This window comes from Coniophora puteana, assembly GCF_000271625.1.
Source record: "Coniophora puteana RWD-64-598 SS2 unplaced genomic scaffold CONPUscaffold_3, whole genome shotgun sequence".
In the NCBI taxonomy this organism is placed as follows: Eukaryota; Fungi; Basidiomycota; class Agaricomycetes; order Boletales; family Coniophoraceae; genus Coniophora; species Coniophora puteana.
In genome coordinates this window covers 2,507,167-2,524,069 of record NW_006913055.1, presented here as the reverse complement: position 1 = coordinate 2,524,069, position 16,903 = coordinate 2,507,167, and the positions used below count along the sequence as shown (strand labels likewise).

Here is a 16,903-nt window from a genome sequence, read left to right as displayed (position 1 = left end):
CTCAAGCAAAGTCCGTCACCTCCAAAAACCTCTGCGCTCCTGTCCAATATGTCCTGCAAATGCGCCCTCTGAGCCCATCGAATCCCACGATCTGCCAGTTTGATCCTCCGCCGGGAGGCTCGGGGAGCTGCACCTGCGACATGACGACCCATACATCTCCTTCGTCGTCAAACGTTATGGCGTTGACGATCCGCGATCGGGGCGTCATGTCGTGCACAGCTCGTGCGCACCCGTCGAACGCACAGTCGATGAGGAACGGCTTGAGCTTGTCGATGCGACCTTGCCTGGACACATTGTACCCGATGTCGCCGACGTCGCCGGTTCGGGTCGTGCCCTCCAAACTGTCTTTGTTCTCGGCATTGCAGAGGGTTAAGCGTACTCGGACGATGGACGCGCGAGTGGAGCGCCATTGATCGTAGCCTTTGCCAATGAGTGTCACTTGCACGTTGCCGGTGTGGGGATCAATCGTGGAATCTTGGAGAACGCCCAGCGCATCGAGATGGAGATCTGGTGCTTGACCGAAGTTTGTGAGGATTAGTATTTGAGATACAGAGGTGGCGGCAGTTTCTGAAAAGGGAGGCAAAGCGAACGCTTCGACGTATGTTGCCCAACCTTGCGCAGGGCTGTAAAATGTTAGGAACGATAGGATATGCGTCAATGTCGACGCGTATGTTATCTGCATCTCGGCATTGATCGTTACGGGATTCTGAAAAACTTCGGTCGAATGCGGAGAAGACAAGAGGACATCAGAAAACCGTACTCACGTCATGTAACACATGCGGCGGGAGTTGATATTCTCGCCCTTCATTGACGACGTCGAGTACTCGCACTTTGCGTGGTTCCGCGTGGTTGATGTCCCCTTGACCAGCGATGATTAGGGCCCGAGGACCAATGATAACCTTGTTTAGTGGGGCTGGATTTTGAACTCCTCGAGACATCTCGACCAGTTTCACTGGGCCGTCAACTAGATTCTCGAGTTTGAAGACAAGGCTAAACGACTCGATCAGTAAAAACTCGCTTCCCGAAACCGAGAAACTCACACAGTCGCATACAATGGCCTGTCGTTCTCCTTGAAAGTCTCCTCCAGCACTAGGTACCAAACCCGCACGCCATCCGCGGTAGTGGTCGACACGGCCTGCATCGCACTGAACCGCACCCCTTCGACGCTCTCGTGGACTACATCTCTCTGTGACAGCTCTGCCTCCTCGTCGGAACCGAGCCGCTCGAGATCACAGCACCGGACGGTGTTGCGGTGCACCACCAGCATCCACCGGTGCGCAACGAGCGCGAGGTGGTCGATCTGGGGTATGCGTACGGCATGCGAGGCCCTGGGGTTGGCGGTGAAGGGCGCCCAGTTGCGCTGGAGGCGCGACGAGCGGACGAGGGTGTCCTGCAGGAACTCGAGCGATTGGCTCGCGTGCGGCCCTGGAGGGCGGGGGAGGTTGGAGGTGCGGTAGAGGTTCGCCCATATGCTGCGGTCTCGCATGAAGTAGCGCAGCGACCTGCATGTCTATGTGCGACGTGTATTTGTATGCCTGAACATGGGGACGAAGAAATAGACGAGGTGGCGCTCACTAGACTAAGGCTGAGGACATCGAGCACTGAGAGATAGCTGACAATGATGTACAGCACATCCGCCGGTGCGTCCTGGAGAGAAGGACGTTCTGGGGATTCTATGGGCATCACAATGCTATCAGGGGTCGAACAAAAGCCACGTCGGATCAGCTGGGTTTCGTGCGTGCAGACAAGGAGGAGAAGCGCGGATGTCTCAACGCTATCATGAGTGCCATGGGAAAAGCAGCAGCAACGGAGAAATCAGGGGCTTGCTCAAGGAGGCAGTTGCTCGGAGACTCGGATCGGGTGGCGGGCCGACGTTGGGCCGACGCATAGCATTCAGCTGGGACATCAACAGCACTTCTTCCGGCTCCTCATCCAACCCCAAACAATGCCTCACCGGCACCCACAAAGTCGAAGAGTGCAGAGACTTGTCCCAGATCCTCCTTTATATCTAAAACCAATACTCACGAGGCGAAGTCTTCGAGAGCCTTATAGCAAATACGACGATGATTCTCCTGAGTACTCATTGCGCTTGAAAGAGGAAGCCCTCAAGGCCTCGAGAAGTCCCTATGGTGATCAAAAGCGAAGATATGTATGTTTACATGTTCATCCAGGTGAACAACGCTCGATGTGCTTTCTAATGCAGGCGGAGCGCTAAATCAAAGTTTGGGTCAAGTCAGAAATCAAAACATGCGGATGGGGTGTGACGAAGCCAAGCGCCCGAACATACTTAATCACATACGTACAAGCAAAGAACTTTAAGAAGGACCATCTGCTTAATCGCCGTTTCCATAACTCATTTCCGCTTCATTACAGTTTTGCTCGTGTCTGAAATTTATGGGATGATCGCCAAGTAATTCACATTGCAAGACAGCAAACCTCATTCTTCGACACGATCACCTTCCCACCAACGAGTTTGCTAAAAACTATCCCTGAGCGACGTTACAACGTTGCTCAGTTGACTAGGAAGAATCCATCAATGTTATACAGCAAAACCTCAGACTAAAATAGGCCCATCCACCATATCAGGCGCTGCGTCGGAAATCTCCGCGACCTTCGAAGTTCGTGTGCCAAATATTGTGATCTCCGCTCAGGCGTAAACAACCAGGTACGCGGGTCGAATTGCCTCTTCCTGGTAGACCACCAGCTCGTCGTAGTTCAGAGACATTCCTGGCTCTGCTAGGACCTAACGCAGGTGTTGTCAAAAATCTATAACGTATAACCGAAATCTCATATGCTGCACCCACCGAGTCATGTCCTGCGGGAGGTGCTGTGAGCGAGGGTTGGTCGGTGTGGGTCTTGTATCCCTTGCCAACTACGACCTTGTTGAGGAGCATTGCCTTTGAAGTAGATGCTGTAGCGTTCTTTACATAGTCGTTCGACCTGAATACACTGAGCATCTGCGACTGGTACTAGCCAGAACTCAGCCTACTTAGAGGACGTTGAAGACGTGTAAATCCCGCGACCAAACCTTTACCAAGGCGTATATGGTACGTGGAGTTTGTCAGCGTGTTTATCGCCTGTCTAAAACCAAAGAGCTCACCTTCCCCAGCCAGTATTCGAGCCCACGAATTTGATCATGTACGATGTGCGCAAAATGGCACAAAGAGAACAGTTGGCGCTGGTGCAAAGTGTAGTGTGTCCGTTATCCCCTAGCTTACACGCCCGCCTTGTGCCGTGCCAACGACGCGATTCATTCCCCTCGGCCATACCTTTCTGTGTGAATTTTCCTCTGCCCTCTACCGCGGCGCTGGAGGGAATGATCAGTCGATATTTGTTACGGCATTATCACTAGCCTAACTTACCGATAATCCTTATACTTCTTACCAGCGGAGCTTGTGGAAACGACGTGGTATATTCTTTGCACAGCGGGGCATGGTGTGCCGTGTTTCCAGGTAGCTTGGAATTGGTGACTGACTATGGGAAAAGGGTAAATCCTAGTCAGCGCAGCGTGAAACTGGCACTAGCGATTTCGCCCTTACCACTCTTATATGCCGCGTGGTCCTTGGGGATCTCGAGAAGCGTCGGAGCCTTCTTCTCCGCCTCTGTCGCACATTTCTTGCCGCAGAAGTGAAACTTGCCGCAGCAAGGCTTTCCGCAGCGCATCAGACACTCGTCCTTGACCGGATGTCTATTCACCGCAGGTGTCTTACTCAGAAAAAAGTAACGTATATCACTGACACAATCCGAACTCACTTCGATCCGCCATTTGAACTGGCTTTATGAGCACATGTCTTGCCGCAATAGTTGTGATTTCCGAACTTGGGTCTAGCATGGCAAACCTATGCATGGGGTGAGTGAACGAAATATTCAGCAACAGGTGCGGTTATAAGTAATTCTTACTGTACAGAGCTTGCTGTCTGCTTTCGCGCATGTTTTACTGCAGTACGGATGGGTGGTGTTTCCATCTTTGTATCTCGGTTTCTGATGGCAATGCTATTTAAACAAAGCTATGAATAACAAGGCGACGTAAATGAGAAATATCAGAGGCGTACAATGCATAGCTGGGATACGTGATTTGCAGTGACCATGCTATGTGTAGGAGCGGGCGGATCAGAAAACAGAGAAAGAGACGAACTTGGTGAAAGCCCCGTGCTAGGACTTTGCCCTGGGCTTATATTTCCGGAAAGCCCTTAGCCCTAGAGTTGCTGTATCATTGCCTCGGACCCTGAACCTTCTCTGCGAGCGCGTCGTTGCACGGGCTGTGTTGCTACTGGCCAGGCTTCGGAACGCTGCAATGAGTTAGATGGAAATTAGACGGCGCCATTTCTCTATTGCCGAGCGTAACCTTCATGGCTTCTTACTATAAAACCTCCGTAACTTACCATGGTATCACAGTCTATAGAGAAGGGATAGACGAGGAACAAAGCGGACATGTATTTGGCGCCCAGCAAGTGCTTATACTCCTGTGAGCTCTCGAAAGGGAAGAAGAGGAAGGCAAGTGTGAAGTTGTATCAATGTGTCTTCAGACTTCGGAAAGCTCATGTGAAAATGCCAACAAGGGCGCTTATGGAAGGTAGCAGAAGACGAACCATTCATAAGTATCGCTCGTTACATGCTCTTCTTTGATGAGCACGATGTAGAGGTGTGTGTTGATAATTCGTCCACAGTATGCATGCTGTATTGTCCAGGGTGTAAAAGCGGCCTAGGCTGGCCAACACGTGTCACTTCGACGGTAAACAAGGCTACGCTTGAAAAGCTTCATTTAGCACGCAAAGAGAAAGTATAGGCTAACCGATATCGCCTCGCCACGCAATCCACGTTAAAAGGAGTGTGACACGCCTTGTACGCGCGGCAAAGCCCTGAACGACCTTTCGTTAGCTATGTCACTGACCATGGCCTTGCCGACGTCAATTACCATTCCTTGAATTTTAACGGTTGCAACAAACCTATACATATACAGTTAGATCTCTTGAACGCGCGCTTCCTGAGAGCCCAGTTCGGAGCATGAAGGATCAACTTGAGCTTGAAGCTTGATAATTACTATAGGAATTGGCGCCAAAGGATGAAAGACAATATATAAAGACATCGAAGAACGCCTGTGTTTCCCAGGTGGACCCTCAATGGCGCTGAATTGACGGGAATGGTCCAAAGAGTGGTTGCCGATACGACAGGGGAGAACATCAATTGCACGTGGGAACGCGCGGCGGCGCGCGTCGGTCGCGTCGCTGACGCGTCTGTCACATCACCACGTCACAGGTTCGGGTGGTTGGAGAACTGTCACACTATAAGACAACCTCAGAGCAACCTCACAGCACATCGTCGGCAACGGCGAACCCAGCCTTTTCTTATCCTCTTCTGCCCCCCCAAAGGCATTCACGACCTTGTTTACGACCCACCCACACCATAGACATGAGCCACAGCCGCCCGCGGCCGTCTGTGCTCACCCTCTTCGACCCGCTCAGCGCCGCAAATTCTTCCACTCCTCCACGCGATGCGCAGGACGCTTTCACGTCTGAGGGCGAGTCTGACAAGGAGAACGATGGTCCCGAGTCTTACTCCGACATGGCTGGCCACTACTACGATTCGGACAGGCTCACGATGACCATGTTCTTCAACCGCACCTACTCCAAGACGGCCAACGTTACCAAGCACATATCGCCCCTTCGGAACAGGCTTATCGACGTGTCTATCAGTGGCGACGATGAAGATGAAGATTGGGATGCGGAAAACGAGAACGAGAACGAGAATGAGAACGAAAACCAGGAGAACCAGATTCAGAACCGGTCTAACGACTCGCCAAGCTTGTCATCCAAGGACGTGGACGGGTGCTTGCCGTCGCTGAGCGCGCTGACCCTGGACGACCTCAAGGACGATAACGCTAATCTAATGCGCGCTACGACCTCTCTCAAGACGCCCAGCTCCTCGCCCAGGAAAAGGAAGGGAAGTGCCGCTTCTTGTTCCCAGCGCACCCCATTGGCGGATATCTCGGTTGACGCTACGCCCATGCCTCCCAAGCTGCCCGCTGTTGCTTTCGAGAAGGCGAACCCGTTTCTCTCGTCTAAGACCGTTGTCCGTCCCAAGACTGCTGCACAACCGCTGCAAGGCTCCCCACTCGTCTCTGTCACCAACAAGATTGGCCTGTCGTCGGACCGATCGGTACCCGAATCACATGTACAGCTCCCTGGCGATCAGAGGGCACCCAGTGGCATATTAAGCGCGCAAGACCTGACTCCGACTATCGTTATTTCCGAGGAGGGCTATGTGGAGGATGGCTGTATCGCGACGTCGAAGTCATTTGTATGTTTTTCCCCTCCCCACCTTAGTCTTGTTTCACGGATATGACATATAGGTTGCGCTCCCCTCGCCTCCGCAGGAGCGCACCAAGGCAAAGGAACGCCCCCCTGCCGTGCGAAGCGCAAGTTCTCCGCCTTCGCAGCTCCGCCCGCGTCGCCCAAATGCGCCGCCTGTCACCATGATAGATCAAGACCCACGTCTCTCCGTCGACCTACAGGCGTCCTTCGACTGGCAGATGCGGTGCCCCGAAGCATCGTTTGACCTCATCAACGACCGCGTCTCATTCTTTGGCGGCGACTCTTTCTCGTTCGGTGATATGGACGCGCACGAGTTCGATGGGGCGAACGCGGCTGCGGCTGGTGGGCGGCACCAGCAGCAGCATCAGTCGCAGCAGCAGACTGAGCTAAACAGCAAAGTGGAGTATCATGTCCGTGCGATGAGTCCACGCCTCTCCTACGGCGACTCGCCGAGTGCTGGCGGGGCGTCGCCGTTACACACGATCAAGGAACATTGTGCGTATCGTCTATGCCCTACATGCTACATGCTAACGCCAGTTCCAGGGCAAGAGCTTAGACCCGAGAAAGACCGGCTTGCCAGGCAACGAGCTAGTAGTACATCGCCTGGCCGTAAGCAGATATCTTTCGGATTTTTGTGTCCCAGGTTTAAACTTATCTCTACCAGGTGAACTCAAGGGACGTCACGTCAGCGGTACGGTGCCTGCTAGTCCACTCGCTAAAGCGGCACAGTTGAAGCCCACCACACCTGCGACGACGAAGACGCCCGACTCCCCGTCTGGCGCGCGCAGGAGATCCTCTACAATCATCGGGACCCAGCAGCCGTCTCCCTTAGCCCCATCTCCCAAGAGTGGTGCGGTCACCAAGGCAACTTCGCCGCCCTCTTCGCTCTCGCGCAGAAGGTCTGCTACCATCGTTGACGTCGGTGCCCAGCAGCCCACTCCCAGGTCCACAGGGCTTTCTCCCAAGCCCACCGTCTCCCCGGCCGAAATCCCGCTTCCGATGTCACCGCCTCCCCGCGCCGAGCTTACTTTCTTCAAGGAGATGCCTGCGAAGTCCGCTGTTGCGCCTGTGGTCCCCATCGCACCGGCTCCCGTGCAGGCTCTGCGGATCGTCAAGCGCACTGCGCCCCTTGCGAACGGTGGTTCTTCCTCCGCCGCTAGCAGCACCGAGGCACTCGTACCGCCCGCGAAAGCCGTATCTAAGCGCAAGAGCCGCACCTCGCTCGACGTGGCTCCTGCGGCTCCTGCCCAGCCGACGCTCCGCCGCAAGCCTACCCTGCGTGGTGTACAGCGACCTCCGCCTGGCGCCGTGGTCCCACCGGCCCCGGTTGCGATTGAGTTGGCGCACCACCCCAAGCAGGCGTCGTCTGGGTCGGAAACGGAGGAACACGCCGCTGTGGCGGTGCCGAAAGCCAGCACGAAGAGCCGGCTGACGAGTCTGTCGATGCTCCGCACCAAGGCTGCTCCCGCTCCAGACACGGTGGCTTCACCGTTGTCCCCCACGCGCAGTGCTACGCCTACGCTTTCACTGCAATCGAAGGCGAGCGTGCTCAAGGGCACGGCGAGCAGCACGCTTAAACGGATGGCGTCCATGTCGGGCTCAGGGCCTGCTGCGACTCCGAAGGTGGCGTCGGGCGCCGCTCCGGCTGCTCCGGCGGTGGCGAGCAAGGGGCTGCAGTCGCGACTATCTTCTATAAGGGCGGGCACGGGTAATGCTAGTGCGTCGGCGCTGCCACGGCCTACGGTTGCGGCTTCGAAACTTCCGGTGCCTGGTGCTGGAAGCACGAAGACTGCTCGTAGTATTGGGCGTGGCGGGAGCATCTGGCGCGGGTGAGCGCCTCACCCTTGGCTGGGTGTTCCGGACGGATCAACAAAGTTTAAAGTCACTTATCGACATCAATTAAGGCTCAAGTTCAAGGTTCAAGCATCTGTTATCAAGGTTCAAACGTTCCAAAGTTTAGGCATCAAGGCATCAAGGTTACCGTTCATTGTGCTACGCGTATACTACTGCACGCTACTAACTGTCTCACATCGTACAACGTACAAGTGTACGACTCTCATTGCAAGCAAGCGGATCCTACATATCATAAGAACGCGAAGAGACGATTAAACGTTATCGTTATCTAGTCCTATGTCACCAGCTATCCAGCAATTGTCCTCATTCGCTCGCATCTCGCTGCGCATCCATGATATGTCCCCTCTCATTGCCACTACTATAACTCTTAACTCATTACCCCCTTTTCCACTGTCCATCCCCAACCAATTCTTCATCCTTAAATGACTCTCCTACATACTGGTGCATTGTCGCGTTGTCTTCGCTGTTGTTGTCGTCACCGCGTATATGTCCCTTCCCCCTGCGCTTTTGTACATAGTCGATACCACTGGACCATCAGGCCTCGGAAATTAGGCTCGTACATAGCGGTATTTAACCAATAAACACTTATGCATGTTAAACATTTCGTCGATGGGAGAAGGGACTGGTCACCAGCATGGAGGCGCTTCAGCCACCTACTCAGGGGCTAAAGTGACGTATATAGTATGTTTACTAAGCGCGGCTGCTGTCGATTGGAGCGTTGCCGAGCCCACAAGCTTTCAGTCCGTCGTGCACCTCGTTTCTTACCAGACTCTTCAATCGCTCGCTTTGACACCACTGCCTACCCGGAAGACCGTTCAAGATGCCACCGAAGAAGCAGCAGCCGCAGGGATCGTCATCCAAGGTCAAGGACGACAAGGTAGGTCCCGTCTCGGCTTCCACGCGTGAAGTGGACTGACTGATCAAGGTGTCGCCTGCAGACCTTTGGTATGAAAAATGTGCGTAGCGCGTTCTTTTGACCTGTACAACCCTCCAATGTACTTATGAATACGACGATCTCCAGAAAAACAAGTCCTCCAAGGTGCAGAAGCAGGTGCAGATCATCCAGCAGCAGCAGGCTATGGCGGGCAAGTCGCGCGCGGCGATCGAGAAGGAGAAGGAGAAGGCGCTGCGCGAGAAGCAGAAGGCGGACGAGGACAAGCGTAAGAGGGAGGAGGCGGAGATGTTCAAGCCCGTGCAGGTGCAGAAGGTGCCGTTCGGTGTGGACCCCAAGACGTTGCTGTGCGCGTTCTACAAGGCGGGCAACTGCGACAAGGGGAACAAGTGCAAGTTCAGCCATGACTTGAATGTGGAGAGGAAGGTGGAGAAGAAGAATTTGTATGATGATGGGAGGGAGGATAAGAAGGATGGTGAGTTTTCGTGGGCGGTTCGGGTAGGCGTGGATTGCTCACGGGCGGTGTCTTGCAGAAACGATGGAGGACTGGGACGAAGAGCAGCTGCGCAGCGTCGTCTTGTCGAAGCATGGCAACCCACGGACGACGACGGACGTATGTTGCACGCTTTCATCCATCCGTTTGTGGAACTAATGACGTACTCTGGACAGATTGTATGCAAGTTCTTCCTCGAAGCCATTGAGACGCAAAAGCAAGAATTCATCTTCGCGCCCGTTCAGCAGTACTGATCGCATCTCTTTGCAGATTTGGATGGTTCTGGGAATGTCCGAACGGAGGCGAGAAGTGCCAGTACCGCCATGCGCTTCCGCCGGGATTCGTCCTCAGATCGCAGAAGAAGGCCATGGATGATGCCGCGAAGGCTAACCAGATCAGTCTCGAGGAGTTCCTTGAAGTCGAGGTGTGTTTCGGACCCATCCGCCTATTCTGGTCGGTCGTGCTCAGTGTGGATCGATTCTACAGCGTCATAAACTGGGAACGAACTTGACACCTGTAACGCCCGCGTCGTTCGCTAAGTGGAAGAAGACGCGGATGGACAAAAAGGAAGCCGAGAACGAGGCGCTGCGGAAAACCAAGGATACGCAGAGCGCGGCTGGCAAGACCAACGGTATGAGTGGAAGGGACCTGGTATGTGTACCATCGCCGTCGCTTTACTCCCCTCCCTCACTCGATCTTTCGTGTAGTTCTCGTACAACCCCGAATGGTTCGATGACGAAGACGAAGAAGAAGAAGAAGATTGGGACTTGTCGAAGTACAGGCGGGAGTACGATCAGGATGGGAGTGATCTTGCTCAGGAGGTTGATGAGCTCAATGTCCAAGATGATGCTTCCGATGGAACAACATAAGAATGGGAGCGTTTGCGTTGCGCACACTGTAGTACTTCATGATACAATGTACTATCCCATATCGGCCATCCACTAACTCGGATATAACCAGACTGTTTATGACATCGCGTGTTTACATAGAGTTACGTCGGTTTGAGTTCGGCGGACGCGCTCCGGGCCTCGAGGCGGCTTGAGCGTCTGTTTCACAACTTTTACCTTCTCCCTTGTTATTGCACACTTTTGTTTTCTCCTCTCGTTTGACGCCCGGCCTCATAGATCTCACATATGTCTCGCATACCGCAACCCTCGTCTTCACGAACACCGGCCTCGCGTGCACCAGCCCCCGCCAGCACGCCAACCCGAACGCGTACGACAAGCACACTCAAGCCGCCCGCTACTCCTGCCTCCCGCCTTCGTTCCCAGTCTCCCTCCAAAACTCCTGCGAAGGCGACACCTCGAGCGGCGGCCAAGCCACCTGCGCCGTCGGCAGAGATGCCCTCGAAACCTGCCGTGAGCCTTCGGGAGGCTATCGCCCTCAAGCGTGCCGAGGCAAAGAAAGCTGCGGCCTCTACACGAGGCGGTGGGGGTGGTGGACTTGGAGGAGGGTTCGACGATTTCGGGTCTCTTGAGGACGCACTGCCTACCACGTCCAACAAGGACGATGACGCCGTCTTAGAGCTCGGCCGTTGGTCTGTCAAGGAGACGATCGAGCGTGCGCGGTCCACAGGTATGCAGAGTCGCTTGCCCTCGTCCATCAACACGCGTTCGTCGCATGTCAGGAGGAGCTGACAGGCAAAGGTGATCATCTACAGGCAACGTCAATCTCTCCTCGCGCTCCTTGCCGTGCATCCCCTCGGCGCTGTTCGAGATCCACCTCGGCGTGCAGCCCGACCCGCTCGCGTCCGTCCCGGAGGAACCGCTCATCTCCGAGCACTCGGGCTTGGATACTGCCGGGGCCCGTAGGAGAGAGAACGGCTCGTCGGGGCCGTCGTGGTATGATGCGCAGGACCTGCAGGTGATCAAGATGTGGAACAATGAGATCGCGGAGATTCAGCATGAGATATCGCTGTTTGGGTCACTAAAGATCGTTGATGTGCGCTTTTTCCCTTCAGGAACAAGTCTCGATTTACTGATATGCTGAACATCTCCTGGTAAATACAGTTGCACCAAAACAAACTCGAGATCCTCCCAGACAGCTTCGCCGACCTGACATCGCTCACGAATCTTGATCTATCGCAGAATGCGCTCAAGGCCCTCCCACGTGCGCTGTTCACCCTGCCGAACCTCACGAATTTGAACGTGTCTCACAACAAGCTGACGGAGCTTCCATTCGACGTCGCATATGAGGTCAACAAGGAGTCCCCCTACAAGAAACCCGACAGCTTCTTCGCACCCGCCGTCGCGCGCGCCGCCATCCCCCTCCCACAGCTTATCGCCCTCGACGCATCACACAACATCATCCCAGCGTCAAAGATCGACCACAGCGAACGCAGCCTCCCGCCCCTCCTGACTAAGGTCGATCTATCCGAAAACCCGCTCTCCTCTGACGGCGCCAGCACCGTAGGATCCCTGCTAACCGCCCTCGGACGCCTCACGAAGCTCAGCGAGCTCCGGCTCGAGAAGGCGGACATCGACGATGCGGCGCTCGCAGCTCCAAACGTGCCGGGCCTGTTCCCCAAACTATGCACGTTCGATGTGGGCGAGACGCAGGTGACGGCTGAGGTGCTGGGGCTGTACTTCGAAGGTATTGGGCGACCGCTGTCGATGGATATTACCATGGAGGATCCGCCCGAAGGCACAGTGCGCGGCGTGGTGGGTAAGAAGGTCATGAAAGAGGCGTGGGAGATCGACGCGGAGCGGCGGGCTGCTAGGAGGGGAGGTAGAGGTGGGGTAGCTGAGCAGGCGAGTGTGGACAGAGGCGCAGCGGGCCCTAGGGCTAGGGCGGAGGGGGCGAAGAAGCAAGAGGAGCCGCTGAAGGAGGCATGGGAGATAGAGGCGGAGCAAGGCTTGCTCACGGAGGGCGGGAAACGGCGCGCGAGGGCGGCTGCAGCTGCCGCAGCCGTCGAAGCTGCTAAACCCGTCAGTGTCAAAGCCAAGGAAGTGCCTTCCCCTGCGTCGAAGTCGCCTTCACCACCGCCGAGCGTCGGCGCAGCCCTTATGAATCCGAAATATTTCGACGCGCGGATGCTCACACTCGCCCTCCCAGCTCTGGCGGCGCCGTCGAAGGCGCACGGGCGCTCCGTCTCGCTTGCTGCGTCCTCGTGGGGTCGGCTTGGCGGCAATGACAAGCAGTCGGGATCCAACACCGATATTGCGCTTCCCACACCTAGTGCACCACTCGCGTCTATTGCAGCGCAGAGCTACGTAGGCGCATTGCGCCAGCTCACACTGAGCAACCGCAAGCTCGACGCCGCGTTCACCCTCCTGGCCTCTCGTTCCTCAGACGACGGACTCTTCCCGAGCGTCGAGGATCTCTCCCTCGATGGATGCGGCTTCGGGGACACCGTTGCCGTTTCTCGCATCGACCCTTCTTCGTCCTCCGATGGCTCGTCCTCAGGATCCCCGAGAACGCAAGAATCCCTCCTCCCGCTCATCGCACGCCTTTTCCCGAGCCTGCGCACGCTTGATCTCAGCTACAACGCGCTCACGTCCTCCGCGTTCTCCTCGCCCGAAATCCTGCGCGGTCTCATCCTCGCTTCGCACGATCCAAGCTCCGGTGACGCGGCCGCGGATGACAGCGCTGCGGACTCTTTGGGAAACCGAGACCCAGACCAAGCGCGCCGCGCGGGCCTGCGCCACCTCCGCCTACGCAGCAACCGGCTCGTGAACCTGGACGGGCTCGCCACGCTCGCGGGTGCGTTGTTTCGCGGGCACAGGGCCGAAGCGCGGTGGAAGCTCGAGGAGCTCGACGTGCGGGACAACGAGCTGGCGCGGCTCCCGGCCGAGGTGGGGTTGTTGCCGATGGACGTGTTCCTCGTTGATGGGAATGTGTAAGCTCTTCTTTCTTCTTGCTGTGTGGACATTAGTGCCAATGCTGACGTCATGACTTTGTATCTAGGTTCCGAATTCCTCAGCGAAGAGTATGGGAGCGCGAGGGAACGAAGGGGCTGCTGAGCTGGTTGAGAGGACGCATTGAATAAGAGCTCACGGGATGGACTTCAGGGTGATTGTATCAGGTTCAACTGTCGTAATACCGATGAGAGGTTTAACTCTCCGGACATGTGTCCATATTGCCACCATGTTTTTATTTCATTTTCTTTAATAGTTCAACGGCTGCGTTGAACCGTCTACCCAAAGTTCGCAAGAGAACTTTCTCTGGCCTCATATGGCCTCACTATTGCCTTTCCAATCGAGGAGTGTGACCTAATGAAACGGTGAGCGGGAAGGACGGGTTGACAAGGACTATTGGCATCTATCAAGCCCACATCACGACAGCAGAAATGAACTGTGTATAATCGTGGCGCCGCCTGCGACGCGTTGCGTCTACTGCTAGATGTAGTTTTTCGTGCTACAAATTAACGTCTGCTGACACTGATGGAATCATACACCATACCACTTTACCCTTACTCTTCCTGATGGAAGGTCGCTTGCACCTTCTCGTTGCCCCACTATTTATGTAACACAATTTTGGCTAAGAATCCGCGGATGCCGTGACAAGTTCGATTCCTTTAATTCCAGATAATACCTAGACACACTACGACATCTCTTTTCAGCCATGGGATATCTGCACTTTACTCTATATTCTAATTTCTAACCACTCAGGACCATCACTGACAAAACAGCCTCCACCACTCTGAGTCTGGGTCGAACGTCCGCCAAATGAGCTGATGTTGGATCTGTGGGCAACATTCCGGGGTGACTTACCATAGGTCTGGCAGATATCCCAGTGGGATTGTGCACCAGGTGCCCAGTGGCATTGATGATGTGTTTTACAGTGTCGACGGATAGCTGACTTGTCGGACGTATAATAGGTGCAAGCGGCTGTTGTGCAGCCTTTAATGCGCTTGAGTCCAAGGCTACGCTTTCTGTGTCAGCGCCGTGGTCAAGGTCCATTTCGGGGAGCAGTCACGATAACAACGTTGACGTACTGTTTTCCTTCTATATGACTTCTAGCACTCCTTTCGTGCTGAAAAATCTTCGTGCAGCCTGACCAGGTGCATGAAAATACCTGGTGTGCCAGCACGATACAGTAAGTACATCTTCGGTAGTAGAAGACGATCGGACGCGATGGCAAAAGACTAACCATCGTGTACATAGGAAGGAAGGAGATATTATGCACCAGACTCGGGAGGAGAAGTGAATGTTGCTTGTAGTTAGAGCTGCTACCTCTCGGGTAGAAGTGATATTTTATTCGTCTGCGTTGCCGCCCACATTGTGGAAGATATCTGCGTTCGTCTGCATTGAATGATGTAGCAATTGAAAATAATAGTCCTCGTACCAAATTCATATATCGGTGTGTAGAGTAGTAGGGCTGGAGTGGTCACTTCTTATGTTGATTTTGAAGGGAGGCTTCGACTAATTATGGGAAAGGAGCAAGCTTCTTCAGGAAGGGGAGCTGTATCACGGCGTCATCTCGTTGCTTACTGCTTAATGTTGGCTAGATGTGCCACTGTGCGGACCCGACCGGCGGAACTATCCAAATCCATGACAACGACCTTTTGGCTCAGGCTGTCTGTGCGTCGAAGAGGCATTCTTTGTTCCGCTTTCGTTCAGCGTTTGGCTCCTAGTCGGAGTCAAGATAATTGCTGCTTGCTGCTTGACATGTCTGGTGATCGTACGTAACAATTGGCCAATGCTGTTTTCAATATCCAGCATTCGGCCCGGGTGCCTATCGAGCCCCGATCTTGTGAAGACACTTGTTATGAAGTCCACAGTGATATTGAGACTCGGCGCCTTGCAACTTCTTGGCTCTGAGAGGGAAAAGCAGCGTTTGCGTTGTTCGGGGGATTATGCGGACTTTGCTTGTGCCGTGTCATGGGCCGTGTATATACTACATGATAATAGGGTAAATAGAATATATAAGCCACCCTAAGCTATCCTCACAAGGGTAAGGAGCAGAAAGGCACTGATAGCTTAGGAACTAGCACATTGATCACGCATGAGGAGACTAAGGCGTGCATCCAAAGCCGCTCCGAAAACTGGCTCCAATGGATCTGGGTCATGGTTGTCCAGGAGGTCGAAGATCTTGGAAGCTCCCGACATGTACGCCACCTTGCAGCAAGCCGCGTGAATCCTAAGATATATGGGTTCCGGTAAAGGGAGAGTATCTGGGCTATCGGACGTGAACGTGGTCATTTCGAGAGAGCCGAACCTGCGCTGGGGACTGAACCCCGCGCCTTGAATGACATAACAGTTCGGAACATCCTGTGACGGAGGTGGTAAGGAACTCGGCATATCAAAACTTGCAGATGCAGATATTGTTTACGTACCGTCTCCTCGAAGTATAACTTGAGGTGGTTAAAGTAGCAGTACGCATTGTGAGAGAGGGTGAGAAGGTTTCTGGGTGAGCGGAATTTCTCTCCGTCGTGTGCTGGGAATAGTTCTTCAAATCCAAAGTGTTCGAGTACATCCCGGAACTCTGCCGCCTGGATCACAATAAGATTATTAATAATATAAATAGGGAAACAATAAAGACCTAAATACCTTTTTTGAGTCTTCTAAGCCAATGCCTGATATTTGAGGTAGGATGTGGGAACACAGCGTGAGCTCGCAGCGTGTGTCTTCGGTTGGGCCAACAAATTTATCATCTGTTATCCCAGTCGCCAGACACCGTTTATCTCGCTGTAAAGCCTGTTTCAAAATGGGCTGAGACATTCATCCGCTCACGAAAATCACGCTTACGAATTTTTTTGCTGTGTAGTCATTTCTAGGGATAATCTCCCGTAAACTTCCCCGTTCTTTATTTCCCATAGATTTAACAACGGAGGTCGTGCCGGAAGATTCCCGTGAATAGTCAGGAGACGCGGGTTCCACTGTGATAACTTTAAATCGGGTCAGCTTAGTGCCATGCAGACGAGAGTACATTACATGGAAAGAGCAAATGGTTGCAGTAATGTTGCCCCAGATCACTGAGCAATTTTTGTAGAGGATGCTCTGGCGTAGCAGAACTATGGCAGAGAAGGACCTCGTCTCCGAGACGGCGGAGAGCTTTCTCGCTCGGCGCGTACACGAATAGATAACCAACGATACGCAGGTTTACAAGGAGGCGGGATTCGGAATGGTCTCCCGCGAGACCCTGGCGCAGGACGACGTTGCGCTCTTCTTCGCGGCATATGTTGTAGGCGCGTTCTAATTCTTCGTCTGGATGTTTGAAGACTCCGGGAAGCGGCTGCGGACCCGGTGCCATCGTGGGCATTTGATTTTAGGGACTTTCGCATGGCCGCGACTTTCATATACCACCGGAGACCCAATTTTATCGGAAATAACCGCACGCAGTGGCACGGGTGGCACATAACAAAGCAGTCACTGTGACTTCCTACTTACCAACCATCTACTAGCCAACATC

General features: G+C 54.2%; 6 protein-coding genes across 6 annotated transcripts; 3 read left to right on the top strand and 3 right to left on the bottom strand.

Moving 5' to 3' along the window:
• Nucleotide 1: 1 nt before the first annotated feature.
• CONPUDRAFT_163538 (uncharacterized protein) lies at nucleotides 2-1,774 on the bottom strand (the record flags this gene model as incomplete). Its single annotated transcript, XM_007767915.1, has 4 exons — nucleotides 1,576-1,774; nucleotides 1,041-1,510; nucleotides 765-990; nucleotides 2-706 (listed from the first exon to the last, which is right to left on the bottom strand). The coding sequence occupies exons 1-4, from the start codon at nucleotides 1,681-1,683 to the stop codon at nucleotides 2-4; spliced, it is 1,509 nt and encodes a 502-aa protein (XP_007766105.1). The 5' UTR covers nucleotides 1,684-1,774.
• An 833-nt stretch (nucleotides 1,775-2,607) lies between these two features.
• Nucleotides 2,608-4,132, bottom strand: CONPUDRAFT_142705 (ADP-ribosylation). Its single transcript, XM_007767914.1, has 9 exons — nucleotides 4,053-4,132; nucleotides 3,901-3,993; nucleotides 3,754-3,839; nucleotides 3,540-3,688; nucleotides 3,363-3,474; nucleotides 3,101-3,307; nucleotides 2,990-3,028; nucleotides 2,805-2,940; nucleotides 2,608-2,743 (listed from the first exon to the last, which is right to left on the bottom strand). The coding sequence occupies exons 1-9, from the start codon at nucleotides 4,086-4,088 to the stop codon at nucleotides 2,648-2,650; spliced, it is 954 nt and encodes a 317-aa protein (XP_007766104.1). The 5' UTR covers nucleotides 4,089-4,132; the 3' UTR covers nucleotides 2,608-2,647.
• Nucleotides 4,133-5,326: 1,194 nt separating this feature from the next.
• Nucleotides 5,327-8,761, top strand: CONPUDRAFT_163536 (uncharacterized protein). Its single transcript, XM_007767913.1, has 4 exons — nucleotides 5,327-6,297; nucleotides 6,350-6,806; nucleotides 6,855-6,920; nucleotides 6,976-8,761. Exons 1-4 carry the CDS (start codon nucleotides 5,410-5,412, stop codon nucleotides 8,142-8,144), a joined length of 2,580 nt encoding a protein of 859 aa, XP_007766103.1. The 5' UTR covers nucleotides 5,327-5,409; the 3' UTR covers nucleotides 8,145-8,761.
• A 134-nt stretch (nucleotides 8,762-8,895) lies between these two features.
• On the top strand, nucleotides 8,896-10,527 carry CONPUDRAFT_135854 (uncharacterized protein). Its single transcript, XM_007767912.1, has 8 exons — nucleotides 8,896-9,042; nucleotides 9,104-9,121; nucleotides 9,187-9,532; nucleotides 9,591-9,670; nucleotides 9,727-9,767; nucleotides 9,821-9,974; nucleotides 10,037-10,201; nucleotides 10,258-10,527. Exons 1-8 carry the CDS (start codon nucleotides 8,986-8,988, stop codon nucleotides 10,417-10,419), a joined length of 1,023 nt encoding a protein of 340 aa, XP_007766102.1. The 5' UTR covers nucleotides 8,896-8,985; the 3' UTR covers nucleotides 10,420-10,527.
• A 27-nt stretch (nucleotides 10,528-10,554) lies between these two features.
• Nucleotides 10,555-13,686, top strand: CONPUDRAFT_135853 (uncharacterized protein). The gene is made up of 4 exons (XM_007767911.1): nucleotides 10,555-11,125; nucleotides 11,211-11,491; nucleotides 11,560-13,388; nucleotides 13,457-13,686. The coding sequence occupies exons 1-4, from the start codon at nucleotides 10,684-10,686 to the stop codon at nucleotides 13,536-13,538; spliced, it is 2,634 nt and encodes an 877-aa protein (XP_007766101.1). The 5' UTR covers nucleotides 10,555-10,683; the 3' UTR covers nucleotides 13,539-13,686.
• A 1,749-nt stretch (nucleotides 13,687-15,435) lies between these two features.
• CONPUDRAFT_142702 (uncharacterized protein) lies at nucleotides 15,436-16,744 on the bottom strand (the record flags this gene model as incomplete). Its single annotated transcript, XM_007767910.1, has 5 exons — nucleotides 15,436-15,762; nucleotides 15,828-15,983; nucleotides 16,042-16,188; nucleotides 16,240-16,379; nucleotides 16,426-16,744. The coding sequence occupies 5 exons, from the start codon at nucleotides 16,742-16,744 to the stop codon at nucleotides 15,472-15,474; spliced, it is 1,053 nt and encodes a 350-aa protein (XP_007766100.1). The 3' UTR covers nucleotides 15,436-15,471.
• Between the last annotated feature and the right edge of the window lie 159 nt (nucleotides 16,745-16,903).